Raw genomic sequence first — 22639 nt, forward strand, 5'->3', positions numbered from 1 at the left:
AGGGGGGAGGAAGGAAGAGAGAGAGGGAAGGAAGGGGAGGAAGGAAGAGAGAGAGGGGAGGGAGGGGGGAGGGAGGGGGAGAGAGAGGGAAGGAAGGGGGGAGGAAGGAAGAGAGAGAGGGGAGGGAGGGGGAGAGAGGGGAGAGGGGAAGAGGGAGGGAGAGACAGACAGACACAGACACAGAGAGAAAGACACTATCTTTCCCCTTGGGGCCTGGACAAGAAGCTATAACAAGCAAAGGAGAAGCCTCTGAAAGGGGGGCACCTACACCATCAATAGTCAGATCAAATTTTTAAAGTATGTTCCTGACTGGCTAGAGAGTCTGGTGATACAATGTACCCCTGACTCTTTTGGGAGCCCAAGTGTTTCCTCCCCGAACCTTCCAGCATTTTCTGTCCTCACTGGCAGGGGAAGGGGTCCAAGTATGCCCTCAGTCAGGTTCTTCATCTGTAAAATGGATCCTGCTCTAAATTCGATTACCTCCTCCTAGGTACCAAGATACTGGGGGTTTCTTTTGTAGTTTGTAATTAAGAAACAAAACCGAACAACATTTTAAATTTTCTGTTAAAAACTAGCAAACAGGGTCGTCACTCCATCATTTTGTTTGCAAGTTGTTGCTTTTGGCATTAATTTCCATTTGAAGGGGAACTGTCAGTGCTGTGTGACTCTCACTCTGAGAACATAACCTGAACCTGCAAAGGAGACTCAGCAAATCCGACCATGCCAGTGTGCTCTCACCAAACAACACCAGAGCAGAAAAACAATTGGAAAAGTCATTTGGAGAAAAAGGCCAATTCTCAGGAAAGGAAAGAAGAACCTTTAAGACAACCAGGTCCCCAGAGTCAGGCTCATAGTTAATAACCTTTTACTGAGGACTTCCCAAGTGCCAGTCACTGTGTTAAACACCGAGGATACAAAGAAAGGCAAAAGACAGTGACTCCCCTCGAGGAGGAGCTCACTTCCTAATGGGGGAGAGCACTGGCCAAAGATTTTCATAGGGTTTACAGGGAAATGCAGAACAAAATTGCAAAGGACCGAGCCCTCAGAGCACTGAACCAGTTTGCTGAAGCAGTTGGCCACAAGCTTGAGCCAGCAAAACGACGCTAAAGGACTGCCAGCTGATCTTGAGTGAAACAAGCATGGTGGCCAAGACAAACTTTATGTTGTGATTGGGGCAGTGAAGGTCCTATGTTTGTCCTTCCAGTAATGAGCGGCATTCATGAATGCACAAAAGGCTGAGGGACATGTCTACTCTCTAGCGTGGTCAGGAGAAGTAAGCACTTCTTCAGAGAATGGAAGGACTGAGATAGGAAAGTTTCAGAAACGACAGTGATGCTAATAATGATAATTTAAGTGACATTTATGTAGCACTTAAAGGCTTGTAAAATGCTTTACTTGTATTGTCTTGTTTGATTTGATCCTCACAATAATTCTGTTAGGTTGGTTCTATTATTATCCTAATTTTGCAGATGAGGAAACAAAGGCTGAGAACTTGTTCATGTTCATGGTCACTGCTGACTCCAGATTTGGCACAAGTAACCACCTGAAAAAACACCTAAATTCTCTAATAATAGCAAAACCACAACTAAAATAATTTTTTGGTTTTCATGTCTCATCCATCATATTATCAAGGATGATTAAAAAAACCAACCAGATGAAAATACCAATTGTGGAAAGGCTGCAGGAAGATAGGTACACTGATACATGATTGGTGGATCTGCTAGTTGGTCCTACCATTCTGGAAAACAATTTGGAATTATGTGGGGGAAAAGTGACTAAACTGTTCTTAATAGTTGGCCCTTTGACCCAGAGATCCCATTACTTTTTTGGAAGTGAAGAACTAGAAACAAAGTTGGCTGCCTATTATTTGGGAAATGGATGAACAAACTGTGATATTTGAATGTAATGGAATGTTATCATGATGAAGAATTCAAAGAAACTTGGGAAGCCTTTTACAAACTGATGCAGAGCAAAGAAATCAGAAGAGAAAGAACAACATGTAGATACAATCATCACAGTAATGTACAGAGAACCAGCACTAAAGGACATGAGCACTCAGATAACCTTTCACTTGGACTATTAGTAGTGCCCCTGATTGGTCTCCTCTCTCTCTCATCCATTCTCCACACAGATGCCAAACTGGCTTTCCTAAAGCATGGGCTTGAAAATGTTACCCACTTGCTCAAAAATCTTCAGTGGCTACCTATCCTTTCTAAGATAAGACACAAATTCCTCTGTTTGTCATTTAAAGTACTTTTAAATTTGTCTCTGGTCTGTTTTTCCAGGTTGATTCTTCGTCCACTCCATGCCCCTGCCAAGCTGGTCAATGTAATACTCTCTACATAGGAACTCCTTCCTCCACCCTCCAGGTCTTTGCACAAACTTCCCACCATGCCTAGGATGTCTTCACCTTTGCCTCTTGGAACTCTTACCCTTTCAAGGTCCGGCTGATGGGCCACTTCTTTCTTTGTTTCTTTCTTTTTGGTGAGGCAATTGGGGTTAAGTGACTTGCCCAGGGTCACACAACTAGTAAGTGTTAAGTGTCTGAGGCTGGATTTGAACTCAAGTCCTCCTGACTCCAGGGCCGGTGCTCTATCCACTGCGCTGCCCAGCTGCCCCAGGCCACCTCTTTCAAGAGCCTTCACCTGATTCATTTAATTGAAAGTGCTGAATCTCAGGCAGCTAGCTGGTGCATTGGATAGAGTGCCAGGTCTGTAATCAGGAAGACTCACCTTCCTGAGTTCTAATCCAGTCTCAGACACTTAGTAGCTGGCTGTGTGACCCTGGGCAAGTCACTTAGCCTTATTGCCTCAGTTTCCCTAATGTGTAAAATGAGCTGAAGAAGGCAAAGGCAAGCTACTCCAGTATTTTTGCCAGGAAAACCCAATGGGGTCACAAAGGGTAGATTAACTGAACAAGTGCTGAATCTAATGAAATATGATGGGATAAATCGAAACTCCTTTACTCAGGTTCAAAAACCCAACCTCACAAATAGGGGAGGTATGGCTAGATAGCCGTTGCTGTGGAAACGATAGCTGGGCTTATTTGTGGACCACAAACCCTAAGAGAGTCACCAAGGCTTCCTTGAACAATTGTCTTCCATCATGGGGAGGTGAGAGTCCCTATGGGGTCTGCCTTGGTCAGCCCCCATCGTTTGGAAGACTGTGTTTGATGACTTACAGAGTGACGAGAGGAGGCCAGTCTGGATAAGGAGCCTGAGATTTATTTAGTCTGGTCCCTGAGGATCAGCAGGTCTGGGAGCAATGGGAGGAAGTCACAGAGGCAGATGTAGGCTTGACATAAGGAAGTGTTTCCTGAAATTCTGAAAGGAAAACTGGCTGCCTCCAGGGGCAGTAAGCTGTCTCATTTTGGTCTTTAAGCAAAGGCTGCGTTGGTAGGAATGGGAGTCGCACTGATGGCCTTGGAGGCCCCTTCCAACTTGGAAAGCTGATGTTTCTCTGAGGACTAGAAGACAAGGGGAGGCTATGACCTTCACTGTGTTGGGAGTCCTTACACCAATGAAATCATGACCCTCTCAAAGTAGGACAAAAATAATGTATTTTCTCCAAATCCCACATGTGGCTCCACTGGAAGATGTGGCTGGAGGGAGTGAGGCAGCCTGCTCCAGGACTGCTGATTGTGGTAGATGGTGAGCTTGGTCTGGGGCTGAGCCCATAGCATCTACCTGCCTCTGCTTGCAGATGGCAGGCTCCTCAGGCGATAGTGAGGAGAGCATTGGGGAGCTGTCCAGCTGAAACTATTAGAGGAAGCTGGAAGCTGGGCTCCATCTCAAGGGTCTTGGCAACAGTTGGTGAGTGTAAGAATTATCTTGGACTCTTTGCTAAACCTGGATCCTCCTCCTTCATCCAGAGTCTGATAATTTTGCCGACACTAGGTCATGTGGCCTTCCTCGCCTGCTCCCTGAATTCTCGTTTGTGTGGGGTCACTCACATTTCTCATCTGCACCCTGTCCTCTTGCTTCCAGCCTCTGGCCCATCTTTGGGGCATCCTTTGTCTCTGGCAGCCATCCCTGGCCCTCCATGACTGCACTGGGCCTGTTGGCCTTCTCAGAAAGGTGGCTCTGGTCTCAGTCTTTCCCTATTCTCCAGTTGTGAAGCCTCAGCGGGCACCTGAGACAAGCTCAGCTTCATTTCCAGTCTCAACATTCAGGGGCAGGAAAACAGGAGGAAAGCTGGCTCAGGAGTGCTGGAATTCAGGCAAAACAGAGAGTTGTGTAACTGCTCGGTGTCACTCATGCCTGAAGCATGTCTATTGCCAGGCAGGGACTTAGAGTCTGGATCTGCTGGTGGGCAGAGGGGACTGTCACTGGTAAACAAACTGCTTACCTGGAGCTTATGCCCTGCCCTGTGGAGGGATTGTGATTAAATTCAGTTTGATTTCTGTTTGCCAAGGGTATCACTTAAAGCACTGGACCCAAGGACCCTAGGCTGGTGCCCACAATGTCTCTGGATAATCTGGAACAGACAGAGCATGAAATAGAGCAAGGCAAGGGAATTAGGAATATAAGAGACAGACAAAGGAGGGAGGAGAAGCTCATTTCACTCTTTTGCTTCTCAGGGACTCGCCTGTAAGGGGTGTGTACAGAGAAGCCATGGATCCTGCCGGGCCAGGTTGGGATAGGAAGGCCATGGCGCTGGTATCCACCTGAGCAGGGTCCGCTCTGATGAGGACACCCAAGAGACTGACCACTAACCCTGGGCCCTGGAAGCCTGGATGATTTGGGAGTCTGGATACATTGTGCAATGAGGCACATTAAGTCTTGAGCTCAGGAAAAGATTTGCATTAGAGGGGCCACCAAGTAGCATGGAGGGCTTCAAGAAGAGATGGGCGAGCGCTCATCAGGACAGTTCTGGTGGGAGTCCACATAGTGTGGGGCAGAGGCTGCCAAAGTCCCTCCCAACCACCACAACCTGCGCTTCTGGGCGGGGCGAAGGAAACATCTCTAAGTCAATGAGGGAACTCTTCTGGCTTCTTTGCAAACTCAATGGGCACTGCATGCCCAGAGAGGTGGATCGCAGCCCAAATGAGATGCCCTTGGCACCAAGGTAGGACTGAGGCAATGAAAAAAGAAGTCTGAACCTCAGAAAGCATCCTGTAGGAGGCAGTCTGAGGAAGCAAGGAAGGAGATAGATAGGAAGCCCAGACCTGAAAGGAAAAGCAAGAGGGGTAGCAGGAAGAGGCAGGGAAGTGGGGAGAGAAGGAGGCAGCAAACCTCTCCTGCCACCTCCACTAGGGAGCCTCCCTGGACTCCTCCAGCCAAGACTGGTCTTTTTCTTCCCGACTCCCTAGCACCACCCTTAAGGGGTCAACAAGCACTTCCTGTGACAGTGTCTCGGTGCTATAAGGGAGCTCAGTCAGACTCTCCAGCCCATCCTCAGCCTGAATCCCCCTGGGAGGGGAAACCCTGGTCCTGTGGTCTCGGTTTGGAAGTCTTTTCTTACTCTGATGCGTGCAGGGATCTACACGTTGACATAGTTGCCCGAGTCATGGGGACTGCAGAATGTGCCTCCAGTGCGACACTTCTCTTCATCCCGTCTCACGTTTGCCACAGGGCATGTTTGCCACCCAACTTGACCTCACATCTGGGGAATGCCACTGGAGGGCATAGGCTATCGAGCTATTGTCTTCTGCCCTGCCATGTGATAATAATCAGATCTCAAGTTGAGATAAATCTTGGAAGTCGTGGAGTGACCCCCTCTCGTTTTATAGTTAAGAAAATAAAGACCAGAGAGGAGAAGGGACTTATCCAAGGTAAAACCAGTAGTAAAGATAGGAGGGAGCTTTGGACTCCATGGTACCATGCTGCCTCAGGCCATCTTGCTTAGATTGAACTCAGCTCATGTTCTCACCATGTTCTAAATGTTGACCAAGTGTTGTCCTTTGTTCCTTGGCTGTCCGGTGTGTGTGTGTGTGTGTGTGTGTGTGTGTGTGTAATGGGGTCTTCCTGATGCTCCCCAGATCCCCCAATGAAGGCATTCTTCCCATGCCTGGACTGGTTATACCGAACAGCTTCTCCTTCTCCCAAACAGTCCTAATTCACTGTCTGCAAACCCATGGGTAGGACACGTTGTGAATCTGCTCCCTCCCTGAGGGTTGAAGGGAGGGGCTCTGCTTCTTTGGTGTCATCCAGAGCTGCAGAATCTGTGTAGGCTGGCGAGTTGTCTTTGGGGTGACTTCCTAATACATGGAACATGGGAGAGGGGAGAAGATGTCTGACAATTTGTAAGAAAAGGCCACTGCTTGGTAATGAAACAATTTCACAGTGTGCCCTCCTGTCCTCCAGAGGGAGATGCAAATGAAGATGAGGGCAGAAGAGAGAACAAACATTTGTCCAATTAAAGGGAAAGCCCTCACTCCCTGCTGAGCTCGGGGACTATTGGATACCCCCCTACCCTGACTTAGCCCTCCTTATTGAAAGACAAGTTCCCATCCCTTTCCAAAAGAAGGCTGATGGGGGAGTCTCCTTTCTCAGACAACCCTGAATAACTGAGCGGGGCATGTGGAGTGGGGAGAGGCAGTAACTAGAGGTTGTGAGAGAAGAGTCTGGGGCTTGGAGTCAGCAAGGCTTGGGTCTGAATCCAGCCTTGGACACTTCCTAGGCAGTTTTCTAAGGAAGAAAGCCAAGCTGTTAACGGCAACCACCAATAACTAGAGAAATGTAAAATCATGTAACTGAGGATCTGCCTAACATCCATTGACTTTGCAGCACAGTGGAGTCAGAGGACCCGAGGCCACACCTCAGCTCTGACCCTTGACTATCTTGGGCAAGTCCTTATGTCTGCTGGGCCTCAGTTTCCCCACCTGTAAAATGGAGAGTGACCAGAGGTCCTCTCAGGTCCCTAGCGACCCTGACCAGGTCAGGTTCTGAAGCCCCAGAGAGCAGTGGCTCACAGTGGCTCCCTCAGGCTTTTCAGGGACAAAGCTGGGGAAGAGGGGTGAAGGATAGAGCCCTGAGTACCTACATTTGGGGGTAGGCACTGACAGGTTAAACTGAGGCCCCCAAATGCACCAGCTAATGACATCACTGTTGGCTCCAGGGCCTCCGTCCTCTTCTCAGTCCCCATCTACCCATGGAATGGGCTGCTGGGCTGGCCTCTGTGGCCCCTAGGTCCCTTCCTGCCTCCCTTTCCCCCTTTCCCCCTTTCTCCTTCTCCCCCATTTCCTTCTTGACACTGGGCTCCCTCTCCTCCTGCCTCCAGGCCCCCAAGTCTCCTCTACCCAGAACGTTCATCTTCCTGCCTTCTCTCTTGGTCTTGATCTTCCCAAGTCTCCACCACTGAGAAGCTGAGGCTAAGTGCCCCAGAAAAGCCCAGCCACACATCCTTGGAGAGGGAAGCAGGCTGCTGGGAGAAAGCTGGAAGGTGGACGAGGGTGCCTGGCAGGAGAGTGCAGGCCAGCTTGGCAGACGCAGGGAGGTAGAGCAGCTGGCAAAGGGAAGCTATCCCTGCTGGTGTGAGCACACCCAGGCTTCAGGGGACTTTCCCTGTTGGTGCTGGGAGGTTCTAGGGAAGGAGCCTGTAGAACTGTGGGGTGGTGGGTACAAAGGGCACTGCCCTGGGGCAGCATGTGCTTCCTGCTGCCTCCCTAGAACAGCAGAAATTGGGGTGGGATAGTGACTCCATTTTTACTGTTGTCCTCAATTCTTTGTTTAAATGGGGATTAGACGCCTTGGGCAGTTGGCAGGGGCAAAGTCTCCAATGCTAAGGGCAGAATCAAAGGAGAGAGTTTCAGGAAGAGAATCTCAGGCTGGGGCTGGGGCTGGCCAAGCTGTAATCGGTAGGTATGGTATTGGTGACTCTCCAAGATGGGATAGGATCCCTCTGTCCTCAATAGACATTCAGGCAACACCAGAAAACTCATTTGAGGCCCCCTCCCCCTCTCTGCCTTGGTTACACTTATAGAAAGCAGGGAGGACCACACAGAGCCAGATGTGTCCTGGCCATTGAGACTGCTCCATGGTCTGGGGGCCACCAGCGCACTGAAGGTGATGGAGCATGTGGGGATCGGCCAAGCCACGTGCCTCTGGGGTCCTTGGGGATGCCGTTCATCCTCATGATGAGGTCAGTAGGGAGAGTTTGCTGAACCCCGTTTTATGGATAGGAAAGCTTTCCTAACCTGCCTAGTTCCAGTGACCCCTTCTTTTATTTATTTCCCATTTCATTTGGATATAACTTGTTTGTAAATATTTGTTTGCTTGTTGTCTCCCCCATAAGACTGTGAGCCCTTTGAGGGCAGGGACTGTCTTTTGCCTCCTTTTTCACCCCCATTGCTTGGCACAGTGCTTGACACATAAATGTTTATTGACTGACAGAAAGATTAGTGGGTTTCCCAAGGGCACACAATTAGTAGGTAGAAGACTTAACCCATGAACCCGTATCTCCTTGTTCCAAACCCAATGTGAGTTAGCCCCTGCTGACCAGTGGAGGAGGCTGCTCAGCTTCCACTGAGCCCGTCCTCAGGCACTAAGACATCTCCCTGGCCATAGGGGTGGCCACACGCCACCAGCTCTCCTGACCACCTATCATCATCCAAGCAGAGATGGTGCGTGTGGGGAAAAGCAGGCGCCCTGCCTGGCCACAGCTAGAGAATCACCAGCAGCAGCAGCTTCTACCACACCAACACCAGCAATTCCTCTAGGGCTCTGAGGCCTGAAAAGCTCCCTGTCTCTTCTGGTCTAGACCTCAGTCCTGGGGCTTGGACATCCTCACTCCACATAAGGAAGGTGGGGCCTCATCCATGGGCACACGGCACCGTGGTGCAAGCCTGTAATCCCAGTCCCAGGGAGGCGGAGGCTGGCCCATCTCCTGAGTTCCAGAGTCCTGAGCTGATTGGGTGGCCACCAACTTGACACTACTATGGTGTCCCCCGGGAGTTTGAGGCCCCCAAGCTGCCTGAGGAGGAGTGAACAGGCCCAGGTCAGAACAAGAGAGGCCAAAGTTCTGTGCTATTCAGTGGTGGGCTGGAGCCTGTGAACTTCCTTCTGGGGTGAGTTCAGGAGACCCAGATTAGCGTGGTGCCTGGACCAATGGGATTGTATTGTCCACCCAAGTCTGAGTAAGGGGACGGCCAGGGGGACCAGCAGGGCCATCATCCTGGGGAGACGAGACCCCAGGGAGCCAGGAACAAGCCAGGTCCAGTCTACCGTCCAGCGGGCTCATCTTTACTCATAATTAAGGAGAAGCCTCTGCCTCTGCCTCAGCTCCAAGGGCCTCCCCCACTCTGCCCACTCCCAGGTTTATTGTCTGTTCGGTCTCCCTCCTCAAGCCTGGGGCTCAGGGTTGGCAAGGAACAGGAGAAAAAAGTGCAAGTAGAAGCCTCGCAGCAGGTGTCTAGGCCACAAGGGATGCCAAGGTTGTGTGGCCAATCCAGGTGCCCTCCACATCTCACCTATCACACCCAGCCCTGCCCCCCACACCTGAGACACTACCAAGCCTTACCTGTGAGATTAGAGAAGGTGGAGAGCAGGTGGCAGTAGTGACCCAGCAGCTCCAGGAGAGACAAGTCTGTGGTGGCATCGCCCAGCAGGGTGACCTGGTGGAAGGAGGGGAGAGGCTGTCAGGTCTGCACGCAGGGCCACAGACACTGGCTGCTCCTTGGCCCAACCTCAGGGTCAGGATCTGTGCCTGCCCTTCTTCTTATCCTCCCCCACCCCAATCAACCCCCATCCCCTGGACCCCCTTGGATCCTGTTAGAAGTCCTGGGGGATGCAGCTAGGTGGTGCAGTAGATAGAGCACTGGCCCTGGAGTCAGGAGGACCTGAGTTCAAATCCGGCCTCAGACACTTAGCGCTTACTAGCTGTGTGACCCTGGGCAAGTCACTTAACCCCAATTGCCTCACTAAAAAAAAAAAAGAAGAAGTTCCGGGGGCTCCCCAACGTGGGCTGCAAGGTCGAGAGACCAGAGAGGGCTCTGTCCCAGGCTAGCTGCTTCTGGCTGACCCCCAGGCTCTGGGCCCAGGGCTTTTCCCCGGCTCCTTGATCTAGCTTCATGCTTCGATCTTTAGGACTCAGAGAATACAGAGCAAGAAGGGAATTCGGGGGCCATCCACCCCAATCACCCCATTTTACAGAGGCAGAGATTTGGGCCCAGAGAGAGGAATCTTTGCTCAAGGCCACCCAGCGATGAGATGGCAGAGTTCACACTAGAGCCAGGCTTGCTCATGCCCTTGTCCTGGCCATAGCATGCACCGATACTTCTGGCCTCTCAAATGACCTTCAAGGCCTGGAACCAAAGGAAAGAGAAGCGCTTGTGGGTTCTAGCTCAGGCCAGAAGAGTCTTCCATTGTTGGACTTGCTGTGAGTTCCAGGCTTGTGGCCGTGGCGAGGGGGGAGCGCCAAGCTCTGTGGCTCAGGTGATCATGTGGTCAAGCAGTTCAGCTCCCGACTGGGACGTCTTCTGTCCCTGGGCCTCCCCCTCCTCTCCTTCTCTCCCTCCTGCTCCCCAGGTAACCTTTCCTGGGGCCTCTCTTTTCATTCTCCTGGTTGTTTGCTCCCTCATCCCAACCCCTGACAAGATGTCAGAGGGGGCTTGGAAGTTGTCTATGCCCAGGGAAAGGGCAGCTGCCCAGAGTCACATATGGGGTCAGTGCCAGGGGGAGAATGTGAGCCTAGCGCCTCCAGTTTCAGAGGCCACAAGAAATAGGGTGGCTCAGAGGATCTCTATGAGGCCAGAGCCGGCTGTGGTGCTGCTGCGCTTGGATTCCTCCCTAATATCCTCTTGTACCTTAGTGTGTCCAATCCTTTTCGACAGGATCGCAGCAGAGTGGGCTCCTAGGCTCAGTGGGTTACATCTGGGACGTACTGGAGAGATGATCTAGTCCAGCCCTGTCATTTTCCTGTCAAGGAGTCAGAGACCCAGGAAGTTAAGTGACTTATCCAAAGTCACTCAGGCAGGAAGTAGAAGAGTCAGGTTCCTTGACTAAAGAAGGCAGTCCTCTTTCCACTGTACTAGGGGACAGGACCCAGGACAGAATCTTTTCACAGAAACAGCTAGAAGTGGTCAGAAGACGGGTTCGAATCTCGCCCCTAAATAACAAGCAGTAGGACCCTGGGCCTCTCATTGACACCGAGCCTGTTTTCTCATCCAAAAAATGGGACTAGTACCTATATAACATACCATATGGAGTGTTTGTGAGGCTCAAGGTAATATGTACAAAGTGCTCTGCAACCTTTACATTCTTAGGCAGCCGGCTTTGGGAAGGATAGGAGCCAGGACCATGGAGAACAACTGTGTCTTTACTGAGCTTTTCGATTTGTTTCACTTCATTCACACACTGATCAACCAGGAGTCGGCAGAAAGCAGACACGCTTATGGGGGCTCAGAAGCTATGGTCTGGAATGCGTTTGGCCCATGGAGGGGTTTGTATGTGGGAGAGTAGAGGACAGCATGGAAAGTGTGGGCACGATGGTGTATGAGTGCCTAGAAGATGCCCTGGAGATAGCCCCTCTGCGAGGAGGGGACACACACAAATGCACGTGTGTACATGTGCATTCACACACCACAATACGCTTGTGTACACACACTCCATGCACATATACACACCATAGTACACATGGGCAACACTCATGCACACATGAGTACACACACATATATACGCCACAGCACAATTGTATACACACTCAGATGCACACACAGGTGCACACCCACCCACCACAATACGCTTGTACACACACTCCCACATGCACATACATACACCACACCCCCACTCACTGATAACCATGTACACACACTCGTGCCCACCCTGAAAGTCCTCCTGGGTTTTCCTTTGTCAGTGACAACTGGATTGTTTCACACCCACAGGAGGACACAGACCTGAGGACTCCATAGGAAGAGAGAGGGCAGAGCCTGGCTCCCCCAGGAGCTCCTTCCTGCCCTTCCAGGCCCTCCTGGCCACAGGTTTGGCTGGGACGCCTGGCACAGGCTCGCTTCTAAATTTAGCCCCTGCTCTAAGCCTCAGAGGTTTATCAGCCCCTGTCCTACAAGGCAGATGGAAGGAGGGAGGGCAAGGGCAGAACAAGCCCCATCTCTCAGGCTCTCCCTGCCTGGTCAAGGTCGGCCAAGGTCCCCGGATGGAAAGGAAGCCAGCACTGGCCTGTTCAGTCTCTATTTGGTGCTGAGCCAGTTTTCCTTAATTTACCTGCATTTCCTGAGCATTCCCCACCCTCAACATGCACACACACACTCACTCACAGTATACTCACACACACACACACACTCACTCACAGTATACTCACACACACACACACACTCACTCACAGTATACTCACACACACACACACACACACACACACACACACACACACCTCCTTGGTGTGCCACTCTGGGATCAGCCCCAGGTCTCTCTGGAGTAGGAAAACCAGCTACCATAGGCCCTGCTTGGCATTTGGTGGGGAAAACAGTCTGTGTGACCTTAGACAAGTCACTTGCCCTCAATTGGCCCCACTTTCCTCATTCATAGCATGTAGAGGTGGGTTACAAAGGCCTCTGAGTTCCTTTCCAGCTCTAGATCGGAGGTCTCGAGCAGCCAGACTGGGGAGATGGAGGAGAAGACAGGTAGGACCAGAGCCTGGAAGGGGGCTTTGGGGGCACAGAGAGCAGCGCAAATCAAAGGATGGGCAGGAGGGAACCTGGGTGAGGAGGTAAGACTGGGGGTGGAAGAAAGCAGTGATCGATGGCAATAAAGCCTTCCCATGCCCACGCTGGTGGCAGCAGCATGACGTCACCTGATCCCTGTCATGGGAAGACGGATGAGCCAGAATGAGGAGCCGTGGGGGAGGGGCTCCCTGATGATCACAGCTGTCCCAGCTGCCTCTGGAGGGGGGGCTCCCCAGCTTGTGCCTCGTGGCCATTTGTGGGGGGTTTAGAGCAGGCCCTGAGGCCTCTGCCCCCACCCCAGTACAAGGGGAGTGGTAAAGGAGGCACGGGACAAGTCAGGGAGGGATTCCTGGAAGAGGTGAGGGTTGAGAACGAGCTTCAACAAACACAAAAAGATCATGATGGTGGTGGGTGGACCTGAGGCTGTACCTTCTGCTCAGAGGTGGCTCTTGGGCTCAGAACCATAGGAGAAAGCCCAGATGTCCTGGGACTTAGCAAAGAGCTTGTCAGCCCTCTCTTCCCCTCCTACCCAGCTGCTGTGAGGATAGCTAGGCCCGGAAGCAGCCTGGGCCTGAAGTCAGAAAGACCTGTGTTCAAATCCAGCCTCAGACACATACTAGCTGTGTGACCCTGGACACATAACTGAACCTGTTTGCCTCAGTTTCCTCATTTGTAAAATGGGGAGAATAATAGCACCCACCTCCCAGGGTTGTCAGGAAGGTCAAGTGAGATGTTTGTAAAGTGCTTAGTGTAGTGCCTGGCGCATAGTAGGTCTGTTCCCCTGCAAGAACAGAGACACAGACCAAACAAGACCCCAGCACATCCCCCTCGTAGACAAGGCCAGGGCAGCGCCAATCCTGGGCCAAGGAGGAGGAGCAACTGTTGTCTCCCCATCATAGGGGGAGCTTCCTGGGGGCAGGAACCAAGCTTTTGCCTTTCTCCGAATGCTCAGCACTTAGTACGATTCTTGACCCACAAGATGAGCCTGGCCAGTGTTGACTGACTGTCTGTCTGTCTGTCTCACTCCCCGTCTTGGGGACACTGGGCAGGGGCTGCAGGGAGGCATGCCCTACTCCTTCGGCTTCGGTCCCCCGCAGGGTTCCCACTTTTTTCTCCCCCTGAGTTAGGGCTTTGTCTGTTCCTGCCTATCTACTGGTCCATTGGGAAGTCCAAGTCTGCCAGCTCTGGAAATGCCAGACAGCTGGTCTAGGGAGAGAAGAGGCAGCCTATAAGGCTTCAGACTGAGGCATCAGCATCGTCAGAACCATCATTCTATTAAGGAGAAATGGGCTGCCGCCTTCAGGAATGGCTGACCTTCTCAGATGACCCCAAGGTCCCCAACATTCTCCTGGAACAGCTTCTGGGTCCTGGAGGGAAACAGTAACAATGAAGACGCCGGGGGCATGGTGGCCCCCTAACAGAGGGGGAATCAGGAAAGAAAGCTGGGAGAAAGGAAGGGCTGAAAGGGACGGGCAGCTGCCCACCAGCAAACTGGTGAGGGAACATCATGGACTGTACGAAATGACGGAGAAGCTTGGAAGGACTGAGGTGAACAGATGCGGGGCCAGGAAAGCAGCCAGCAGAGACCGCAGCAAAGGAGATGAAAGAACAGAGATGTTTCACCTCCAGGGGAAGGATGCGGATCTCTGAGCTATGTGAGAGAGACCAGAGAGAAGAACGAGGAGAAGGAGTGAACTTGTGGTCATGAGCAAGTCCTCTAAGTCCTCTGGGCCTCAGTTTCCTTTTCTGTAAATGAGGTTACTGACCTGACAGCTCCCGCTCTGAGATCCAGAGGTTGATTTGCTTCAGGCAAGACTTCCTGATGGTCACTGATGGTCTGGGCTTCGCACGAGCTCCTTCTCAGCTTTGGCTTGGGCTTAGAGGCCTCCATGGTTCTCCCTGGGCCTGCGCAGTCCCTTTGTGCCCAACGGCAGCTCTGTGATCCTGAGGGGCCCCAGGCCGCTGGGCTCTCCTCAGCTGCTGTGGCTGTAGTGAGGGAACGTCCCACTCTGGCCGAGTCTGATGAAGCTCCTGGGGGTGCAGGTGGTTCTCAGCCCCCGGTCACATAACAGAGCCAGAGAGGAGATGGGGTGGCTTCATGAATCCGTGAAATGTCAGAGGTGCCTGCTGGGCCTCCACTGGCTCCTTGTGAGGAGGTAAGGGCCTGTGGACACTAGATCCTAGTCACTGGCACCAGGTTTGCATGTCTGTATACCGGGGCAGGAGGAGGGAGGTTTCTCCAATTCTATGAGAGAAAAACAGAACCACAGATCTGGCAAGTCAGAAGAGATCTCACAAGCAATGATGTCTAGGGATTGGTAACCTGGGACCTGGGATCTCATTTTAGTTTTAGTTTTTATTTTTGCTGTGTCTTTATTTTTTAATAATAAACATTTTTATTTATAGTTTGAGTTCCACATATTATCCCTCTCTCCCCTCCTCTTCCCTGAGGTGGTAAGCAATCAGATGTGGGTTATACATGTACAATTATGTAATACATCATCATATTAGTCATTTTGTATAAGAAAACTAGAATAAAAGAAAAAATGAAAGTGAAAAACAGCAGGCTTCAGTCTGTGTTCCATCAATAGCAGTTCTTCCTTTGGAGGTGGATGGTCTGCTTCCTCATTAGTCCTTTGGGATTGTCTTGGATCATTGTATTGCTGAGAATAAAGTCATTCACAGTTCTTCATCAAACAATATTGCTGTCAGTGTGCACAACTTTCTCTTGGTTCTGCTCACTTCACTACATGTCAGTTCATACAAGTCTTTCCAGGCCTTTCTGAAATCATCCTGCTTGTCATTTCTTATAGCACAATAATATTTCATCACCATCATATGCCACAGCTTGTTTAGCCATTCCCCAATTGATAGGCATTCCTTTGACTTCCATTTCTTAGCCACCACAAAAGAGCTGCTAGAAATACTTTTGTATAAATAGGTCCTTTTCCCTTTTTTGGATGTCTTTGGGATATACACCTAGCAGTGGTATTGCTGGATCAAAGGGTATATGCACAGTTCTATGGCCCTTTGGGCATAGTTCCCAATTGCTCTCCAGAAGGCTGGATCAACTTCACCAGCAGCGGATTAGCCCAGGATCTCATTTTTTAAAAAGCTCTCAATGCCTGTGTTTCCCTACAATCAGGTATTTTATTTATACACTTAAAAACAGAATTCTGAGCAGGGCCTGAGGCTTTGTCAGACCTTGACACACACAAAAGACAAAGAACCCCTATTGGAGCCCAATCCATACATGGAATGAATCCCTTCCTCTGACCAAGAAGTGGTCCAGTTTCCCTTGAGGACTTCCAGGAAAGGGGAGCTCACCCCTTCTCAGAGAAGCTATTTCTGTGTGGGGCCAGCCCTAACTCTCAGGAATTGTCTCCTGACCTCAGACCTCGGTGTACCTCTTTGTACTCCCCCCTGGGGGCCAAGCAGAGAGGCTGACCCCTCCTCTTCGGGACCCAACTCCCTGAGCCTTGTCAACTTTTGCCCCTGAATCATGCAATCTGAGAGAAGAGACAAGTCACTTAACCCTCATCACCCTGAAAAAACAAAAACAAACAAACAAACAAGAATGTAGGTCAAACAACAACATGTGTTGGGCACTGTGTTAAGTGCTGGAAGTAACTTTATGGGAGCTCACAGAGCAATTTGAGCCAAGAGAACATAGAATCATAAAATCATATGTGTGACTTTGCCTTTCAACAGAGCAGGGAGGTGGGTACTGAGGACTGTGGTGAGACACAAGGGAGAATTGAATCCAACTCAGCCTGTAGTGAGGACCTCCAGTGTAACACAACCCCCAAGTGGTCTTTGAGACTCTGCTTGGAGGCACTCAGGGAGGAGAGCCCACTGTCCCCCTGTCCCAGCCCCCTCACTGTCCAAGAGATGCTATGAGACTCAAGTGAATTCAGGCTATGGAAATATCCAGAACAAGAGACCCACATACAAGATCAACACATTCCTTCTGCTTCATCTGTTTGTGTGTCCTCCATGACCTTCATCCATCCATTCATTCATCCATCATTTCATCCATCCATCCATCCATTCATTAATTCATTCATTCATTCATCCATCCATCCATTCATTCATCCATTCATCTATCCATCCATCTATCCATTCATTCATTCATTCATTCATTCATTCATTCATTCATTCATTCATCCATCCATCCATCCATCCATTCATCCATCCATCCATTCATTCATCCATCCATCCATTCATTCATTCATCCATCCATCCATTCATTCATCCATCCATCCATTCATTCATTCAGCCATCCTCTATCCCTCCCTCCATATATCCATCCATTCCTTCCTTCCCTCCTTCCCACCCACATGTTTATTGTTTGCATTGCCTAGCTGGATCTGGGAGAAGCTTCAGAAACCATCTCCTTCTGAGATGCAAGGACATTAGATCAAGAACCTCTGGCGTCATCAAGGTCAACCGACCCACTTTACAGATGAGGAAACTGACACCCGGAGAGGCGATGGATTTGCCCACATGGCTAGGAATCACCAGAGGTAGGATCTGAACCCAGTTCCTCAGCAGGCTGCTTGGCAGGTTGTTCCCCTCTTGGGTTCCTTATGTATAAAGTGACCTCTAAGTCTCTTTCAGCTCTAAATCTATAATCCCAGCTGGGCTGATGCAAGCGTGGGGCCAGGCTGAGAACTGGGGCCTCCTAACTCTCAGGCCAGGGCCTGGGCCCTCACCCTTGCTGTCTTCCTGAGAAGGGTGCTCAGCACCAAGCCCCCACTCACAAAGACTCAGATGCATTTCGGAGGAGAGTGTCTGGGTGAGAAATACCTCCCCTACCAACCCCTACTCTGCTGGGAACTCTCCCAGCAGCCCGAGGCATCCTAGGCAGGCACCTTGCGAGCTGCTCTGGGGACACTTTATTCTCCTCATCTCGCTGCTGATCCATTTGAGCCAGAGGCTCGGCTCTGGGCGCCGCCTTTCCGGAAGGAGCTGGGGAGTGTCTAGAAGGAGTCAGCAGTTTGGGGAAGGGCCTGGCATCAGGCCCGGTGAGGGTGAGAGGAAGGAACTGGAGAAGTCCCTTAGCTTGGAGAAGGGGAGGCTGGGGGAGGCCAAGAGCTGGATTCAGGTATCTTGAGGTGGTCATGGGCAATGGCGGGGAGTGGTCAAGAGACCGACTGGGGCTCAACAGCAGGAAGAGTCTTCAAAGTGGCCTGGGCTGAGGGGCTGCCTTAGTGAGGGGGTGGAGACTCCCCCTCCCCAGGGGTTTTATACAGAGGCTAGACAAGCAGATGTCTACAGGACTCTTGTCAGCCAAGAACTGGATGAGAGGCCATTGAGGCCCCTTAAAGTTCTCCCACCCAACACTGCCATAACAGCATGGGCGGTGGGAAGCACAGGTGAGGAAACTGAGGCTGAGGGAAGTGAGGTTACCCCTCCCCCACCACACATGCCTTGGGTTCTGTCCCCTGCCCAATATATCTGCTAGGATGCGGCTCCTTTGTCTTTTCAGTTAATGATCTGTTTCCTTCTTCCACTCAGAGGCCATATCGATGCTCAAAACTCCGAGTGACAGATGGAGGCTCAGAAGTGACCCCTCTCTCCAATTTCTGTCTCCATTACACTGCGGGCACACACTCCAATCCCCCACTGCTTGGGGTGTCTGGGAACAAGTCAGGAAATCAAAGACCCGCGAAGTGCCTGGATATCAACACACAGGAGAACAGACCTGGAAGGGGCCTTGGAAATCCCTTCTCAGTCCAACCCTCCTCACTTTACAAAGGAAGAAACTGATCCCCAAGTCTTCTAAGTGAATTTTAGCCCATGCTTGGCCAGCACAGGGCTACAAAATCCTTCCCTATTTCCTTTAGCTTGGCTTCTGTACAAGAGACAACTTGGCACAGCAGAGAAAGCACAAAAATCTGGGGTCACGTCCCATCTCATGCTTCTTACTAGCTCTCTTAATGCTGGGCAAGTGCCTCAGTTTCCTCATCTGTAAAATGGGGACAATAATAGTTATGCTATTCATATTACAGGACACCTTTGCAAACCTTAAGACACCCTTGTTCTGGGAGTAGAGTCCAGCCAAGCTTCTCTAAAGAGAAGAGGGAGACATTCATGAACTTGCAGTTGGTACAAGCCCTCCTGACAGGTACCTCCTCCAGGCAGCCCTCTGGGATTGACACATATTCAACCAAGCCCCTTTGCCCTGACAGCTCCTTTTCAGTGCTGATACCATTGTGGTCTTCATCAAACCCTCCCCACTGAGCCTCTGAAATGAGGAGATTGGACTGGATGACCTTGAAAGTTCCCCCCACTTTGACATTCTATTCCTATGTTCACAGATCTCCTGATTCCTTCATTCGATGACCCCATTCCAGAATTTAAAGCCCTTCCCAGTCTACTTCCATCCAACCTTTTCAGACTTAATTTACCTCATTCTCTCTATGTTCCAGCTGAACTGGCCTCCTCTCTGGTCCCTGAATTCCACACGTCTCCTCTCACCCTCACAGCTAAAATGCCCTCCCTTCTCACCTCCCTCTCTCCAAATCTTTGTTTTTGTTGTTGAGTCCTTTCAGTTGGGTCTGGCTCTCTGTGACCCCATTTGGGGGTTTCTTGGAAAAGCTACTGGAGTGGTTCACCATTTCCTTCTCCAGCTCATTTTACAGGTGAGGAAACCAAGGCAAAGAGGGTTAGGTGACTTTCCCAGGGTCACACAGCTAGTAAGTGTCAGAGGTCAGAATGAGGTCCTTCTGACTCCAAGGCTGGCACTCTATACACTGTACCATTCATTAAGTTACCCTTCAAGTTTCTGTTGAGGTGCCAACCTTTAAGGAAAGCCTTCCATCACAGAATGCCAGAATCCCAGAGCTGCCAGGGATAATGGCGACCACCTCATCCAACCTGGGCCTGGACAAGCACCCTGGCTCCAATCCACTGGACAAGGAGCCGCCCAGCCTTTGCCTGAAGACCGCTGGAGGGCAGCTCAAATTAGCTGCAAGTTAACTGAAGGCAGGAATCCTTGGGACCAAAGGGCTGAGGTGGAAGGAGATGCCTTCAAGAGGCTCCAAAAGGGAGTTGTGCTCGTGCCCTTTCCCCTCCTTCTCATTTCAATCATGGGATCATAACTTTGGAATTGGAAGAGATGTTCAAGGCCATCTTGGCCACCCCCTCTTTTTAGGGTTGAGGAAACGGAGACCTAATGAGTGCCGTGACTTGTACTTCCCAGCTACCCAGGCATTCACTTGGGTGGCAGAGGCTGGATTTGAATCCAGTCCCTCAGACTTAAAACCCTACGGACTAAAAATGCTGTACTATGCTATATGGGAGACCAAACCTCAGGGCTGAGCAAACCTGGGCAGGCCCCAGACACAAGAGATGCCCTGAAATGACTCCACAGAGGGTTCACTGTAACAGAGCTTCATGAGTTAGAACGCTTTTCTAATCCAAAATCAGATGGAGGCTTAGGACGAAGACCAAGCAGAGGGTGAAGTGACAGACAACAACACATATAAACACTGACCTCCAATGAGCGGGAACCTGCTACTTCCACACTTTCCGACTGCTTTACTTGTTAAGAAACCTTTCCTGATGTTTAGTTTACATTTGCCTCTCTGCAGCTCTGCCCCCCCCCAAATTGTTCCCGGTTCTGCCCTCTGAACAGATATGTAACACAAGCCTGGCCTTCCTTCCACACTTCAAACACTTGAAGCCAGCTACTATGCTGCCTGTGTCTGCCCCAGCCCCCTTCCAACATACCCAGCCCCTTCAAGCAGTTTCCACAGGTCGTGGACTCAAAGCCCTTTGCCTTTGTCCTTGCCTATTCACTCTTCATTTTATCAATGAACTTCCTCAACTGTGGCCCCCAGAACTGAATGAAATACTCCCCATGCAGTCTGACCAAGGCTAAGTTCAGTGGAGTGATCCCCTCCCTTTTCCTGAAGTTTGGCCCTTCTTAATGCAGCCCAAGACCACATTGGCTTCTTTGGTAGACACATCCCATTGTTGATACTCATTGAGCTTGTAGCCCACTAGAAGAACCCCAAGGTCTTTTTCAGGCCAAGCCTTCCCCAATTTGTACTTGGGAAGTTGATTTATTAGATCCAAATGTAAGACTTTACATTGGTCACTATTAAATGTCACCTTCTCAGATTCAGCCTAATGCGCAGTGTCTCTCTCAAGATCTTTGGGGAGTCAAACTCTGTCATCCCTCCTGGCTTCACCCTTCACAAAGACTCCATCTCTGCTTTTGTCCAAAAATGTTCAGAAGAACAGAACCAAGCACAGAAGAGAGCCTAAGTCACCCCAGTGGAGAGCATACCCCCCTAGTTATCTATTGCTGATGGATTGTTTCTCAAATTCTCCCCACTCACTCATCCATCTAAATGGTGGATATTCCTTGAGGGTTGCACCTGGTATTTTTTCTGCCTTGATGTCTGACACCCTCACTCACAGTGCCTATCTAGATGTCCAGTCAGTTGAGCCAAACAATATAATTCCAGCTTCCTTAATTCTCCCAAAGGAGCTGCTTCGGCTCACCCTACAGCAGCATCTGGGCTCCCAGGGGAGACTCCCTCCCCAGATCTCTCTTCCGCCTGTATAATGACACAGCCTGGTCCAACAGAGAGCTTCCCTCAAAGCCGGAAAGGTACACGAAGCAGGTCTTGCTTCTAAGGCTTCTGGCTGTGGGACCTAAACAAGTCACGTCATTTTTACTCCGAGCCGTTGCCAAGCAGGTGCTGACCTGTCCTAGTGGAGGGGTTTCCTTACTTGGGAGTTTCTTATGCACATAAACCACAGTCCAGTCCCTCCCCCTTTGATATTACAGACCCTCCCCTGTGGTAGACTAGAAGAGGAAGACGAGGTTTCCAGAAAGAAAAAAAAACACAAACAAAACCCAAAGTTTCTCTTTTAGTCTAAATCTGTGCACCTGAGGGCTCACCTCTCCCTAGTGTGCCAGGGGTCCTAGTGCCGAGCCCGGGGTCCGGAGCTTGGGAGTGGTTGGGTTCCGAGGCCCCAAAGTTTGAGGACAGCAGGAGGGGCACAGGCAGAGACATCAGGAGGAGGGGGTGGGGGGAGGTTTGTGAGGGATGGGAGGAGTCCTGGGGCTTCGAGGATTGGTGAGGAGAGGGAAGGCAACTGCCAGCGGCGTGAGACAGGGCATCCTCCCGGAAAAGGAGAGAAGCTTTTGGGGTGTCTGAAAATCCTCAGGGAAGGCTGTGTGCCCCCAGGAGAACCAGGCCCCTCCTCACAGTGCTCTGAGATCGCCTGCCGACCCCATACGCCCTTCCTTCCTCGCTCCCGCACCCCGTCGCCTCGGCTCCACCGAGCGCCCTCTCCCTTCCAGCCTTCCCGCTCTCTGAGGCCCCCTCCCCCGGCCGCACCCTAACTCTCCCCCGCCTCCGCCGCGACCGACCGCATTCCACTCCGAGATCCCCAAACTTTGGGTCCCTTCCCTCCGGGACGTACGGCTCTCTGAGATCCCCAGCTCGGGGGTGTCAGCCCCTCTCCTTGGGACTCCCATTGCGCTGAGACCCCGGCCCACATTCCCTTCCCCCTCGATGCACTGAGCCTTGAGAAACCCAGCCCGGGTGTCTCGCTCCCTCTCCCTAGGCTGGTCGGCCGCACTGTGCTCTGAGATCTCCTGCCAGCTCCCTCCGGGCACTTACTTGGGGCAGCAGCAGAGGCAGTGCCAGGGGCTTCAGAATCAGGACCCAGAGGGCGGCATAGAGGCTCCGCCGGGGGGGCGCCAGTGCCCTGGCCGCAGCCATGGCTCCGTGCGCCTGGGCCCCGGCGGGAGCCGGCCCCCTTCTCCTTCTCCTCGAGCCCTGCCCCGCCCCGAGATCCCCCCATCCCCTCTTCGAAGACTGGACCCATACGGGGGATGGGCGTGTCCAGGGAGTCTTCCCCCCCCCTCCCGCCCCACAACCGCCCGGCCAGCAGAAACAAGGGCAGCGTCCCCAACACCCCTTCTGTCCCATCCCCAGCCGGTTATTTATAGCATGAGCCTGGCCTGGCTTTGGCCCTGGCCCTGACCAGGCTGCTC

The 22639-nt window shown here is 51.4% G+C and overlaps 1 protein-coding gene across 6 annotated transcripts in view; it reads right to left on the bottom strand.

Moving 5' to 3' along the window:
• The window catches only part of CRHR2 (corticotropin releasing hormone receptor 2), a 102317-nt gene extending 79920 nt beyond the window's left edge, over positions 1 to 22397 (bottom strand). For 3 of the 6 annotated variants that reach the window (XR_006354051.1, XM_043974610.1, XM_043971212.1), the window contains exons 1-2: positions 22263 to 22395; positions 9459 to 9552 (exon numbers count right to left, since the gene is read on the bottom strand). Coding sequence is in view for 4 of the 6 variants with exons in the window: in XM_043974610.1 (XP_043830545.1) it covers positions 9459 to 9552; positions 22263 to 22364 (196 nt within the window). In the remaining 2 variants the exon portion in view is untranslated. Of the gene's footprint in view, positions 1 to 9458; positions 9553 to 14381; positions 14463 to 22262 lie in introns of those variants that run through there. The other 3 variants (XM_043971994.1, XM_043973259.1, XM_043972489.1) reach the window with 3 other exon arrangements.
• Between the last annotated feature and the right edge of the window lie 242 nt (positions 22398 to 22639).

The sequence above is a fragment of the Dromiciops gliroides genome, chromosome 1 (genome assembly GCF_019393635.1).
Source record: "Dromiciops gliroides isolate mDroGli1 chromosome 1, mDroGli1.pri, whole genome shotgun sequence".
NCBI classification, from domain to species: Eukaryota; Metazoa; Chordata; class Mammalia; order Microbiotheria; family Microbiotheriidae; genus Dromiciops; species Dromiciops gliroides.